Source organism: Osmerus eperlanus, chromosome 17, assembly GCF_963692335.1.
Source record: "Osmerus eperlanus chromosome 17, fOsmEpe2.1, whole genome shotgun sequence".
In the NCBI taxonomy this organism is placed as follows: Eukaryota; Metazoa; Chordata; class Actinopteri; order Osmeriformes; family Osmeridae; genus Osmerus; species Osmerus eperlanus.
In genome coordinates, this window is record NC_085034.1 from 8,395,171 (window position 1) to 8,409,258 (window position 14,088).

At 42.5% G+C, this 14,088-nt stretch overlaps 3 protein-coding genes across 6 annotated transcripts in view; all 3 read left to right on the forward strand.

Moving 5' to 3' along the window:
• The first annotated feature begins 609 nt into the window (after positions 1 to 609).
• On the forward strand, positions 610 to 2,217 carry c17h11orf98 (chromosome 17 C11orf98 homolog). Its single transcript, XM_062482968.1, has 4 exons — positions 610 to 718; positions 1,043 to 1,167; positions 1,534 to 1,631; positions 1,836 to 2,217. The coding sequence occupies exons 1-4, from the start codon at positions 683 to 685 to the stop codon at positions 1,946 to 1,948; spliced, it is 372 nt and encodes a 123-aa protein (XP_062338952.1). The 5' UTR covers positions 610 to 682; the 3' UTR covers positions 1,949 to 2,217.
• Positions 2,218 to 2,753: 536 nt separating this feature from the next.
• Positions 2,754 to 8,096, forward strand: mansc1 (MANSC domain containing 1). 3 transcript variants are annotated; one of them, XM_062482964.1, is made up of 6 exons: positions 2,754 to 3,290; positions 4,051 to 4,167; positions 5,185 to 5,510; positions 5,714 to 5,863; positions 5,957 to 6,079; positions 6,554 to 8,096. In XM_062482964.1, the coding sequence occupies exons 3-6, from the start codon at positions 5,225 to 5,227 to the stop codon at positions 7,048 to 7,050; spliced, it is 1,056 nt and encodes a 351-aa protein (XP_062338948.1). In that variant the 5' UTR covers positions 2,754 to 3,290; positions 4,051 to 4,167; positions 5,185 to 5,224; the 3' UTR covers positions 7,051 to 8,096. The 3 variants fall into 3 exon arrangements, with proteins under 3 accessions (XP_062338948.1, XP_062338947.1, XP_062338946.1); XM_062482963.1 differs by having other exon boundaries at positions 2,769 to 3,371; positions 4,054 to 4,167; positions 5,957 to 8,096; XM_062482962.1 differs by having other exon boundaries at positions 2,769 to 3,290; positions 5,957 to 8,096.
• A 1,219-nt stretch (positions 8,097 to 9,315) lies between these two features.
• The window catches only part of lrp6 (low density lipoprotein receptor-related protein 6), a 36,219-nt gene continuing 31,446 nt past the window's right edge, over positions 9,316 to 14,088 (forward strand). For both annotated transcript variants that reach the window (XM_062482583.1, XM_062482584.1), the window contains exons 1-2: positions 9,316 to 9,574; positions 12,086 to 12,485. In XM_062482583.1, the coding sequence (XP_062338567.1) occupies positions 9,520 to 9,574; positions 12,086 to 12,485 (455 nt within the window). In that variant the 5' untranslated portion in view covers positions 9,316 to 9,519. The remainder of the gene's footprint in view (positions 9,575 to 12,085; positions 12,486 to 14,088) is intronic.

Consider the following 14,088-nt stretch of genomic DNA (forward strand, 5'->3'; position numbering starts at 1 on the left):
TCATGTTTTGGCTACCCACAATGTTTTGGGGCTATCTCGTTGTTTATGATCATTGACCTATGCACTTTTTGTAAAGCTCTATCTTGGAAGTCGCTTTGGATAAAAACGAATGCTAAATGAAAACATGTAAATGTAATGTAAACTATATATTAATTATTCCAAACAAAACAGCTAATAGGCCTATTTTCTCACCAAATCTAGGATGCAAGTTGCACTGAGAAGCGCCAGTGTTGTGATATAAAGGCAAACAGGCTACCTTTAAAAGTACAACATAAAGTGTGTTTTGCATGACTGCTTGATCAATATGAAAACGGTCTCCCGAGGATGTGAGTTTTTGGCACACAAAAAAATCACCTTTTAGCACACACGATTCAGGAAATGTTTGGTTCATGCGTCCGTACTTGTGAGCCACAAGAGGGAGGCAAATTACACGGCATTGATCTGGAATGACAATCTAGTCGAATTCGATCCTTAATTCCAAATGTAAGAGTGGCCGTAATCGTTTCTGTTAGGAAATAAGTTAAGTAAAGTAAATAGTTGATTTCAAAAACAAAATGGAGAATAGCCAACAAAATAATTCGTCATGAAAAAAAACGTAACCTCCACAATGGGCATGTGGCCCCACCAGCCAATGAGGAACCAGTCCGGAACTATCCCGACTCACATGTTCTAAACAAGAAGCATGGCTCCCGGAGGAAAGATCAATCGACCGAAAACTGTAAGTAACGGCATATCTTTAACATATTATCAAGAAAGTATCTTCAACGCAGTGTATCTACCCATTTTTTTCTCAGCCTAGAGACTATATGAGTTTACATGACGCCTCGAACTACTGAGTTTTTCACGTGGCCTTCAGTTAAACTCTAGCTATCTAGTCATCCCCATGCAATCGTCTAGTATTGTTATTAAGCAAATGTGATCGAACGACGTGCTTGAAACCTTGATGTCATGATATTGATTGTTTGCACGTGAATATGTTAGTGCACGTGTTATATTATTATTATTGATAATAATGTGCTTATTGCTAAATGATTTTGCTAAGGAGTTGGGCAAGAAGCTATTCAAGAGGCGAAGAGCTCTGACCAGGGAGAAGAGGAAGAGGCACGTGGTAGTGGGAGCAGTGGTGGATAAAGGCCTCACCACTATCCACCACCTGAAGAAAAGAATGTACGTATTACTGTGTTAATTGTTTATTTGTTTGCATCCCTGACTTTGTTGCTGGGTGGAAGGTAGCCCTGATGATCAGACCAGAGATTTTCACCCATATGTGAACAGAGCGCCTATAACGTTGGCTTGTAGAGGTCTGACCAGAAACCATCTCACCAAAGTGACGGTGTTGAACTGTAGCAAGCCATTAACATTGATGGTAGTTAACAGGCCGTGGCTAATTTGTCCTAGTTGTCAATGTAATCTTATGTTGGACTCCACCTGTCCTATTTAACGGAAATGAAACACTATTGAGTGTAAAATCTGGTAGACAGAGCAATAAATGTACTTGCTAATTTATTTCATAAATTGTGCTCATTTTGTCAGTTCAAGCCCAAGAGCAAACATCACCTTGTCTGGGAAAAAGAAACGCAAGCTTCTCAAACAACTTCAACACATGGCGCAGGAGAAGACTGTCATGGATGGTGAGCGTTTATCGTGGCGCGTCTGTTCCCGCGCGTAAACATCTCATCCCCAACAGCTCCACACCCTAGCTTACGTATCCTCACACTGTCAGCAAATGCGGCAACACATCTGAAGCGCACCAGTACACTTGATCTATATTTGGAGGCAATAGCAGGCCTCTGATACTTAGCTGTTTGCTGTCCTCTCCCTTTTTTCCTCCACAGTGGAAGTGGCTCCAAAGAGAAAGCCTGCAGCAGCCAAGAAACAGACTGTTACTCCTGCACCTGCCACGCCCACGGCCACAGCAAAGGATGTTGAAATGGCAGCGACAGAATGACTGAGGGATCACTCAATCTACCATTTAGATTCCTGGCCCAATAGCCTGGATTCTAAGTCAATGGACACTATTTTCTCTGAAAGAAGATGTGATGAATGTTGAATTGTGAATAACTTAGTTTGAGCAAATGGTCGGAGAGGGAGCAGTTAACTTTTTGCGTTTCTGTCAGGAGGTCTATCATGTTCCCGTGCTTTTGATGCTACAGTAAGTCAAGTACATGTCAAAACTGTTAATATTCTGTAATAAAATGAAAATAGAATGTCAAAGAATTAGCATTCTCAATATTGCCACAGGGCTGTATCACTACAAGTTAATATTTTAGATAGCCTTTATGTTTGAAATCACAAACATTAATTTGTGAATAGAGAAGTTATGAACAGAAGGCTTATTGCAGCAGTGCATCGTCACTGTAAAGTGGGTGTAGTTTTGTACAAGTGAACAGATGGCGCACCAAAACTGATTTCATGGTGTGTTTTTGTGTGAATTGTGAGCAGTTTTGACTTCATAATGTTGTGGAAATCCATTTAGCTCATCTGTTGAGAACACAATGTTCCTTTAACTAGCTTGATTATAATATCTGAGTGCCATAATTCCTTGTATGGGTGTGAATGCTAAAATACCTCCTAAATGATAAATGAGCTAATGAAGTGAACCATGAATGCTTGAACATATAGTTTATTGTTCACATAATTTATTAGAAATCAGTTTATTATGAATTGCTAAATGTAGGTAATGTCCTTTTTTTATTGGTTGATTGGCTTAGATAATATATTAGCTCAATCAAGTGAATGCTCTTCTGGACGTAGGCTAATGATGTTTTATTTATTTAATTGTGCCGACTGATGATGGAACATTGTGTTAGACGGGAGGGCAAGAGAAACGCACCAGCATCCCTCCCCCTTGCTAGAAGCGCCGAGGACAAAGACTAAAATGGGTCAGACTCGAGAGAAACGAAGATCCCTCGCTGTACAGATTACGTACCAGCTACAGTGCTATCTGTAGGTCAGATAAATGCATTTAGTACGCCTGATTCTCCGCATCGTCTATAGGATACATTACTCTTTAATCCTTTATGGCTAAAAGTCTTACGACGCAGATTTAAAGAGACGGAGATACATCGATTCTGTGTTAGATGCTGTCTGGATAAACATACAAACGTCTTGGAAATCGTCAACATGTCTTTTAAATCTTCGAATGGTTAATGTGTAGCCTAAACCGCAAATTATTCCAATGTTATTGGCAATCTTGTCTCGGATACTGCTTTAAGTTGTCCTGGGAACCAACGACCTGTGCAGACGAGGACGTTGGCAGCGCCGCGGGGGTGCTCGAACATAAGGCACACGTACGTTATTGTAAAGAATGGCTTACTAAAATGCGAGGGGTAGCCTATCCTAGGCCACATTGGTCTATCTGTTTTGTAGATGTAAGTGCTTTACCACTATCGCTGTTTTGTTTAAACATGGGCCTGATTTTGTGATGAATTAATAACGGAGCATGGGTCATAATAGGTTTGTATATTGGCACTAAATTAATCTTCTGGGACATGGTTGCAATTACATGAAATCTCGCTTTATTAAAATTAGTGCTACGTATTTCACAAAGATTGCATCACGATTCTGACCATTCTCCGGAGACAGTAATGCACACGTAGCGTAGCGACGCATCCTGTACTGATGCCTAAATCATGAGGGTTCACATCCAAATCTCATTAAAGCTTGGTTAACATCCCTAGCATTTGAAGTCGACATTGAAGTTACAATATTCCTTTCCAAGTTATGTTCCAAACTATATTCCACCTGTCTTGTAGCCTAACAGGTGAAGCTTGTAGCATGCCAAAATAGTTTTTATCATTGTGTTGGTCTACACATTAAGCCCATCCCTCATCCCATCCCCGTCCTGGCGGACTCCTTATCAGTACCATGTCCCACATGACAAATCTCCAGGCACCAGACATGACCCAGCACCATACTTTTATAGGCTGGAACTCGCTTACGGCAGATTAGTTTTGAAATCTTTTGTAATCATGTTGATGGCGCTTTTACTTGGATCAGATAGCCACAGCACTTAAAGAGATAACATGAATATTGCCATGTCCTACATAGGAGACAGGAGCAAAGTTCTGCTTCAAGGAGATATAGGTGGAGTGTGTGTTGCACTGTGAACCCCAAGGGCTCCTGAATTTCTAATGGAGGACTGCTACTGACATTCAAAAGCCATTGGTGAGTAGGCTCCCGTCCAAAAAACAAGCCTTGAACATGTCTGGGATTGTCAACATTTAATGGTGAACCTTTTTATCTAGATTTAATTTGGTGGCTTCAGTGGGAACTAGTACTAATTACTGAAGTAAACAACGCATAAAGGTAAATATGGTTGAGAAACAAGGACACATATAAAACCATGATATTGTTGCAAGTAACAGATGTGAGTTGTTCGTGTGATAATTGAGGATATGTATCCTCATCATAGTGTTTTCACACATTTTCAGTCAGTGAAGGCGTTGCTACTTTTTCTCAGGTCTCTAACGCGTTAAAGGGGAAACATTGGCAAAACCTTTCATGTTGGTTGCCTTCATTATGTCTTAGTTCATCTCAGTGGTGTGTGAGGAGATTCATGGAAATGGGCTTGGTTGTTCTTGACACATCCAGTGTATAAATATAGTTTTAGGACACATAAGTATTGTTTTATATGTATGGTATAACAAAGGGACAGACGTCACTGACTCATGCTGATAAGAGTGTCTCAGAGTTAGCTCAACCTGTGAAATAAAATGGAGAGAGGGTGAGCCGTGTTTCTGAAGAGATAGCTTTGATGTTTTGTGGTTGGAAGTCTATAAAATGCTTAGTTTCCCGTGGAGGAAAAAAATCCTGTTTATGAGGCTTAAGAAAACAGTAGCAGTTACACTACAAGTAATTGTCCTTATTCAAGGAGGCTTTTTGGGATTTCTCTCTCAAAATGTATTTCTTGCATGTTGGTTGAATTAGGACTTTGACATTAACAAATGTATTTCCTATTTCTCTGGTTTCCGTGTGGGTAACTTTGTGGTCCTGTGATTGGGTTGAGGAATCTTTTATTTTGATTTATTTTTTACTTGTATTGTTTGATTGACAGATTCTTAACCTAGTTTTCTTAATTTTATTTTGGTGCAGAAGTTGGTTTAAATAACCATGTCCAGTATACTGAGTTAATGGTTGTAGCGTGTCTGACTCCTCCATGCCCTCTGCTCTATGTCCCCACAGCACTCTGTATTTGCCCTCACATTCTGGGGCCTGGAAGAGTATGTCTATAACCAGAGCCCTGTGGATCTGTGAAGCCATGATACTCTCACCGACCCGTCCGCTGTCCATGGGGACGAAAGTGGTCTTCCTCCTCGCCATGACGGTGCTGATGGTCACAGTCCCTGTCCAGGGTGCGAACCAGGAGATGTGTTTCTCCAGGCAACACCAGAACACCATCGTCAACGTGCGGGTGGCGTTAACCAAACCTGGCACCGCCATGGACTCCAGATACGTTTTGTCTGAGCGTGACTGTGTCCTTTCCTGCTGTTCACAAGAAGTAAAGCCAGGTAGATGAAACCCAACAACAAGGCATGCTATTTATAGAACACATTAAGGACTGTCAGTGTGAAGACACACATCATGTTCTTTTTCTTTTCTAACCTAATTTGCAAAACATACCTTTTGAGGATTTGTTTATATTATTTGTTTCATTGGCACATTCCTATCGATAAATTAACGTGAATTTGTACCATTTTTTTAATCCTTCAAGGAATCAGCTGCACTATGGCAGTGTACAATCCTAATAAGACAAAAGATCCACCCAACAACCAGAATTGCTATCTGTTCCACTGTGAAACACCACAAGATTGCCCTCTTATGGCCACACAGGCTGGCATCAACACGTTTGACATTTCCAAAGGTAAAAATTTCAATATTGTTAGACTTATGATTGAGTGTCAGTGTTTTGATCTTCAGTACATATTAACCTAATGATCTTTGCCATGTTACATAGGTCTGATTCCTGCCACCACAGTGAGACCCATTACCACAGCTCAAACAACTACAACAACCACAGAGCCAGCCCCAACTACCCCAACTACCCCCCAACCCACCTTTACTACAACTACCACACAAGGTACTACGACAACACAGCCAACCACAACAACAACAACAACAGCAGCAACACAATCACCGGTTACAACACAGCCGACATCTACAACTACTACCCTACAAACCACTACAACCACTACAACCACACCAACAACAACCCCACCACCAACCACTACAACAACAACCCAAGCCGCAACTACCACACAACCAACAACCACCACAACGCAACCTATAACCACTCAGCAACCGATCACGACCACTACCACTGCACCGACAATCATTATAATACAGATACCTATTACAATAGAACCAACAACTACAATAATTGAGGATACAACTACTGCTAGTACCACGACAAAACCAACCACTACCACAACTACAAGTCCTCCAATAACCAAAAAGCCTAATAAACCCACAAAAAAACAAAATAAAACACCAAAAAAATCCAAACCCCATCCTGTGGTTGCCACAACAACTTCTCCACCTATCCTAATCACAGCTCCCACCCTTACCAAAACAACCATGGGCCAGCAAACTACCCCAAAACCAGAACCACCAATGGAGCCAACGACCTCTACTACGATGTCGACCACTACTATTTCCACCACCACAGCTACCACCACAACTACCACCTCCACTACTACCACTTTCACTACTACCACTTTCACTACTACCACATCCACTACAACTATGGCACCCACTGAGCCATTAACCACAAGGACAACCACAGCTCCAGGGCTGGCCTTTGTACCCAAAGGGGCTATGGAGTCCAGCCCTGGCCTCCAAAACCCCATCCCTCCTGAGGGTGGGAGTGTTGTCCAGGGGAAGGGTGTGGCCTCACAAGGGTCTCTGAAGACCAGCCTGGTAGCTGTTGTGGTGGTGGGGCTTGCTATCCTCACCCTGTCCTTAGCGGTGATGGGCCGCAAAGCCATGGAGTCCTTTGACAGGCGCCACTACACCAGATTGGAACTTAACGACCTGCACTATGAGGTGTGAACACACCTGCGCACGTGGACACACCAGCTTTTGTCTTGCTTCACAATGTTCTGCCCTGAAAAGACACAGCTCATGCAAAAAAAAAAAAAATACACTTACTTTTTCAATAAGTCACAGTATCAGTTTACTAGTATTTACTAGTACAACATCACACAACCTAGATTGAAATGGCCCCTCTTTTAAAGTTCAACAGCGAGATTTGAGATAGATACGGAATAACTATAAAAACAGCAATACGTCCATTCCATAAACTCAGGAAGCCTCTGATTTAAGGGCCCAGGGGCATAGAGTGACAATGCTCCCACTGCATGTCATGGACAACCCTTAGCAAGAAAATGTAAGAGGAAAAAGGCCTTGTGTATGTAAGAGGTAAACCTCTGCATGTCTTTTGTTTAGTTCCACATGTTTGGTACCATAGCCATATGAGATTGTGGACTCTTTCTTTACCAACTCAATTGTAATGTCTGACGTAATTCACTTTTTCACTGTGTAGTTTTATTGTTACATACAAATTCTTCTGGTTTTGCAGTAGCTGAAATGAAGTGATGGATGCAATTCTTTGAAAATTGATGCACAGTTGTATCCTACGTTTTTGATATAATACACTTCTTTTTAAATGGTAAGATTCTTTTCATAGGTAGATTACACTGGCCGCACACTATTTTCATAAGTAACTTTGTACTAAATCAGTGTGAGAGTGAGTGTGCAGATTGAATGCACTAATCAATACGTGTGAGAAAAATGCCTACTGGTAGGTTAGATATCCTTATGTACCACAAGATGGCAGAAGCTACCTTTGAAATCACTACTGATTTTGTATTGGCATGCTGCGCAGCCACTTTAAAAGTCTCACCACGCCAAATTATGATACAGTTGCACAAATATCAAGTTGTTTATGATTAGTATTGCTTTAATTTGTAAAATGTGAAAATAATGGATGGTAAAAGTTTGGTCTTGTTTTGTGAAGTCTTGCTTTAAAATACAATTTGGATTAAGTGTTTGAAATATTAGTTAGTAAGAAATAAAAGGTGTTTTTTGAATAAGAATTGTGTGGTTTTTATTTAGTCTTTTTTATTTATTTATCTTGGAACTGTAGAGGATCTAGCCTATGTCAAATGATGCATTTCCTCTATTTTCCTCTATCTCCCGCTATTGCACACAGTAAACTAAAAATAATATTTTGTTATTTCAGGTTGGCGTAACATTTTTATTTTTTCAAAACTATTCGTTTTCTCTCATTCTTAAGATTTATTTTTAATTGATTCGATTTGTGTTTTCTCATTAAATAAGATGCTAGGCAATACTTTTTATACACATATTTTAAATATATGGGTTTTAGATGGTGAGGACCTGTTTGTCATTTATAAGGGTTATTTCAAAAGCTTAACTGGGAAACTGTCTACTTTGAGGATGTTCCACGTACAGCCACTTGCACAGTTGATAAACTCTTTCCAGTCTGTAGCCGATGCAGGGGCATAGTACGGGTAGCCTATGTTGTGCTAAACCGAAGCACAAGTTGGCTACTCCGTAAGAAACTAGTCCCATTGGAATGTGTATCTTCCCATTGAAACAATTGTTGTACAACCCTAGATTTTACTCGTCTTGCAAAGTGAAGATGTGTCTACCCATATATGTAACTTTATGCATTACCACCCAAGCGCTTTTCGTTATTCCACCTTTCTCGCCTGGAAAGGACGTATGTAATCAACTATAACAATAGCCAGCATTCGAGTATTCAGAGAAAGAAGGGAATAAGGTAACGGGGGGAGGGTTGGCATTTTTTCCTTCCAGCGGAAGGAGACGTTGTGTTTATAATGAACTGTTCACGAAAGATTCGGATCATTTTAGTGAACCGAATATACTGAATATTTCCTTCTAAATCGTCATTTCACAAAATAAATTAGGAATTGAAATTGATACATTAAATTCCATTTTATTTAATTTAATTTTGTACATTTGACACTGTTTAGGCAGCGAAATTTTAAGGTAATTCAGCCGATGAAAAAGTAATCCCTTATTTTTATTAGTTGAAACTTGAGAATGAACACAAATTCAACTGAAAAAGAATACATTACATAATTAAAACCGTGAAGTTTTCAATTTAATGCTATTTAAGGGTCCGTTTTACCCCAAGCATAGCTGGCATTGTAAGGAATACAATTATTCAGTGAGCTAATGATTCGAATCTTCTGAAAGATCTGAAGCCAAAGATCGGCTCTGGGATAATGATTCGGAATGCCCATCACCAGCGCTCAAGCAGGAGAATGAGAGATTTGGAATCGCAGCGCCACCGCCGAGTCTGAACCAACATACCCTGCTAGAATGGAGCTGAGAATAATTTGAGATACAGTGTAACCAGCCCAAACTCGAACATTGTTACAATCTCAAGAATTGCGCGCAGGGAATAGAACACAGCAATGCGAATCTTGCGTTGAAGAGGAGAGACTGGGGCGAGAAAAAGGGAGAAAGATGGGCGCCGTGCTACGGAGTCTGTTGTTGTGTAGTTTTTGTTTGCTAATACGAGGTGAGTTGTGATCTTTTGTGTTCATAATTGGTTGGAAAGTTGTGATTTGTAAGCAAATATAGGACTGTTTCAATGCAAACAACAATTATAGGCATTGTGTGCACATTTGTGGGGCCCAGAGAAAGGTTTGATTGCTCATCATGAGTAGCCAGCAAGCTTCTGTAGCAATGCGTGTGTGTGGCTCCAGTTAGGAGAGATGGCTTTCTCCCAGCTAACATTAGCTAGCCAGCTAACAAACTATACAACAATCATTCACCCATTTAGTCATGTTGATCACTTATGAATAGTTAGCACATAAATGTTGGGTCGTTGTTTGTGTGGTGAATTACGCCCACACAGCATATCCTCAAGGAATTCTCGGATGTTTGATGTTGCTAGCTTTTTGGCAGGCTATGGCTAACTATATGTTTATCTAAGATAGGTGCATGGATAAGCTAGCAGCACAGCTAACATTTTAGCTGTACTTATGTGCCACTAACTGCATAGTACAACTCGGTAATACATCCTGTCTATCCTTGTTTGCTATTGTTAGTCAAATGCAAAGATTTGGTTTTCAGTCACTGGCATGGCTTAATTAGTTGGTCATCGTGTTATCGCGTAAGTTAAGCAATGCATATGCAACAGGCTAATGAAGGACATTAACGTTGTTGGCAACCTGCTTTCTTTTCCTTTCCCGATTGGAACTTGTTCAGGGATACTGTAGGGCTCCGTGTTTTTTAGTTTCACATAAGCAGTATGCAATTATTTAATGTATGTTAATATATGACGACATTATGCTTCAGCATCATAATGGTAAATATCAAATTTTCACAGTTTGAGTCTAAAGAGCTTTCTTGTAGACTGCCAAGTATAGAGAAAGCTGTAAGCTAAACATCAACATTTGCTCAGCCCCTGGTGTCAGACACAGAGGGCCCACAAAGAGCCTTGAAAGCAATAACACATGGTGTTCCCATTCAGACAGTATCTCATCATTACACTAAAGATAGGCAAACCTCTGCTTAGACAAAATGTTTAGTAGGTGACTTTTGCATGGTGTTAGGGGAACAGTTGGGTCTTGCAAGCAAGTTTGCTACCATACTTTTTAGACCCACCTTTTCTACAAAAATGTTTTGTGGGATTGACCATTGTCAATTCTAATGAATGGAAACAGGATTTTAAGCTATCTTCATCTGGTAGTCATATTTGGATGGGTTTAGCAGGCGCAAAAGGCATCAGTGTTTTGGGTCAGTCATCTAAGAAAATCTAGAAATATTTTCATTCAAAGAGCCCTTGAGTTCAAAGAGCAAGCAAACTGTTGAACGTATGTCATTTGTTAACACAAAACCCTTACAAAATTACCAGTAGCTGTTATCGCAATGTAATTCATTCTTATAACAAGAATCAGGTGGGACACCTCACAGACTTGGAAAATAAAGGCTTGTAGTTAGTCCTCTTTGCAAAGTCCTATTGAAGCCGCTCTTCAATCTCTCATGTATTGAATAACCTACGCTTTTGACTGTTAAAGGCCTTCCTTATTTAGCTGTCATAAAAACAAGGTTCAGGTAGGCAGCTTAACAAAAGTGACTGCACCCAGGGTGGCAAACGGAGACGCGTCTTCCAAGTGTCCCAAAACTGCATTTCCTCTTGTATTTACTTCTGGCAGAGTGGAGTTGTCTTGGATGGAACTACCCGGTGTTCTGAGAATTTTATTTGGAGAAGGAAATTCCCCCATGGTTAAAAAAAACAGCTACACCATAGGAGGCAAGGGGCTTGAGGTTGACCTTGATAGTGATCCGTTGGCATGTGGTGGTAGATGTGTCAAATTGGGGTTAGGCAGTGTGCCAAGAACCAGGAGAGGTGGTGTGAGGCCCAGCCTGTAGCCTCACTACTATTGCATTTCACCATTTAGCATATCGGATAGCTCCAAGTCAGTGTAGTATTTTGCAAGATAAGGCAATGGGGATGAAAGCGATGATCATATCTAATTAGAGTCTTAAAACGTTTGTGTGTAGGCCTACTGCTCACAGAACTAAAGCCTGCTTTAACTCTCACAAGGCCTTCTGGAATGGGTTCCACAGGGTTGTTTCAAGTCCTAATCCATGATAAAGTTGGTGAAGTCTGCAGCAGGCATCCAAATCACATAGACTTGCAACAACATGTGAAGGGGATTTTTTTGTTGTTGCACGCATGTCCTTGAACGTACTCGAGGGTTAAAGTAACAGGTATGCAAGAAAACAGGGAACTTTGGGTTTTTGTGACATGCCAGTATGAGTCATGTTAGTAATACATCTGAGAACCCAGAGGTTGTTTCACGACTACAGGGATAAAAAATGCCATCACTTTGTAAAAAAACAAAAAAAAAACCCTAATGTGACTAAGGAAAACGCGCCTCGGATTTCAATTTCAGTTCATGTGTCAGACAAGTGGGGTTGTTGGTTTCGGTCATAGCAATCCTGTTCTACGAAGGGCTCTCGCATCCCTGCTTGTACAGTAGTACCTAATCCATGATGTGTTTTTGTCTTAATCCTCCAGGAGTGCCCCTCCTGCTGTATGCAAACCGGCGGGACCTGCGGCTGGTGGACGCGGCGCACGGGAAGGCCAACGCCACGGTGGTGGTCGGAGGACTGGAGGACGCTGCAGCCGTGGACTACGTTTACGCTCACGGGCTCATCTACTGGAGCGACGTGAGCGAGGAAGCCATCAAGCGCACCGTTTTTAACCAATTAGGGGCCAGCGGGGTCCAAACCATTGTTGTGTCAGGACTGGCTTCTCCGGACGGACTGGCTTGCGACTGGCTGGGCAGCAAACTTTACTGGACCGACTCGGAAACCAATCTGATCGAGGTCGCCGAACTCGATGGATCGTTGAGAAAAGTTCTGTTCTGGCAAGAGCTAGATCAGCCAAGGGCTATCGCCTTGGATCCAGGAAGAGGGTAAGCACCTGGCTTTGTTTGGTCACTGAAAGGTGGAGTGGGGGGGGGGTGGGGTTGAGGCAGAAAGAGTGTGTGTGGAGGGAGGAAGGGGGGTGTAACTGCTTTTGTGAGGTCCACCTTTGTTTGCGGCACTGGCCTGGATTGGGTTGCAAGGTTCCCTAAGCCCAGAGCCTTCTCCAACAAGCGGGCGTCCACTGGAATCTCCAGCAAAATGAACAAGAGAGGCAATGTTGTTTTTCTCCACTCCTGAGGAAGGGGAGCGGCGAGGGTGCTTAGTGCCGGCAGCTGTGGAATGTCTTATATCAGCTCAAGATAGAGGGGCATCTGCCCCAGCCAGGGAGAGGGGGAAGGAGAGGGGGAGAGCGATGGTAAACAAACCCAGGTCATGGGCGCTGCTCTCAGGACCCAGCAGCAGCATGCCTCACCAATTACCTCACAGGTTCAGCTCAGAGTTGTCTTGTGGCGTTTTCTGGAAGAGTAGTTACCGTTTTGTAATATGGGGTTCTTTCATGCTTGCATAGATCTAGGTTTTCTCCACAAATTCCATATAAGGCCAACAAGAGACAGACAATCTAGGCCCCTAAACATGGTATGGTTGAATTACAAGCTGCGGGCCACCAGGATGGCCCACATGTAGAGTGTAAAAAAAACTGAATGAAAACAGGAGGAAGGATTACATCCCATTGAATAGACCTTTTGCCTCTTTCTTCGAGTCAGAAATATTCCAACCTTTTGTTGGTGTAGATTGAAATCTGGGAACTCACTGTAGCACAACAAAAGCCATTCACTGCAAATACACTGGCTTGGATTCCCTTCCCCCCATCCCTCAGTGAGTGTGAAGTAGTGATAGGGGAGTGTTTCCTGATCCGGTGGCGTGGTCTAGGAAACCTCCTGGTTCTATCTCCGAACCTTGGGAACGATCTGGCTGCACAGTCTGTTTAGCAGAGGGTGTGTGCAAGTCTTGGGCTGCGTCGTTCCTAATCAGAATACTTTCATTACCAAGCTACTCATGACCTCCCTGTCCAGAGAAACATTATTTGTCTTTGGGGGGGGGGGGGCGGGGGGGGGGGCGGGGGGGGGGGGGGAGCTACAATGCACTTAGCCCTCTTGATTCTACAAAAGAATATTCATAATGTAGCTTCTTTTGATATCAGGGCACTGGGCTACCAACCTTTTGTCCAAACAATATTCAAGGGATTGGTATGTGCTCCCTTTGATGTCGGGGCTCAGCGCTGGGTCACGGGGAGTCCAAGCTCTCGGTGAGCCAGGCGAGGGCTGAGGGGCGATCTCTGACCGCGCAGCTATCCCACATGAAACCCGATCTCCCGGAGCATGGGGTGCACGCCGCGGCCATGTTCGGGGGGCTGCCGCGAGACGGACGAGGGATGTCTGAATATCGGGGAGGGCAATAGATCGGCATCATTGAGTTAAGAGCTGCGCCTTCAAAATATGTCGACGTGGCGTCATCGTAGCCAGGGAGTTCAGAAACACGTGGACGGGTCACTGGATGTTTCCAGACGGATATTTGGACGTTAGTATGCGGCGGCGACCTATCATGAATGTGAACTATTTGGATACCCCCCCCCTTGCTTTGCTCCCCAAG

Excerpts from the sequence above, each read along its gene's own strand:
- c17h11orf98 (XM_062482968.1), top strand. The coding sequence starts at position 683 with ATGGCTCCCGGAGGAAAGATCAATCGACCGAAAACT. Across the intron at positions 719-1,042 it reads AGATCAATCGACCGAAAACT|GAGTTGGGCAAGAAGCTATT; the intron begins GTAAGTAACGGC and ends GATTTTGCTAAG. Across the intron at positions 1,168-1,533 it reads CACCACCTGAAGAAAAGAAT|TTCAAGCCCAAGAGCAAACA; the intron begins GTACGTATTACT and ends TCATTTTGTCAG.
- mansc1 (XM_062482963.1), top strand. The coding sequence starts at position 5,225 with ATGTCTATAACCAGAGCCCTGTGGATCTGTGAAGCCATGATACTCTCA. Across the intron at positions 5,511-5,713 it reads TTCACAAGAAGTAAAGCCAG|GAATCAGCTGCACTATGGCA; the intron begins GTAGATGAAACC and ends TAATCCTTCAAG. Across the intron at positions 5,864-5,956 it reads CACGTTTGACATTTCCAAAG|GTCTGATTCCTGCCACCACA; the intron begins GTAAAAATTTCA and ends CATGTTACATAG.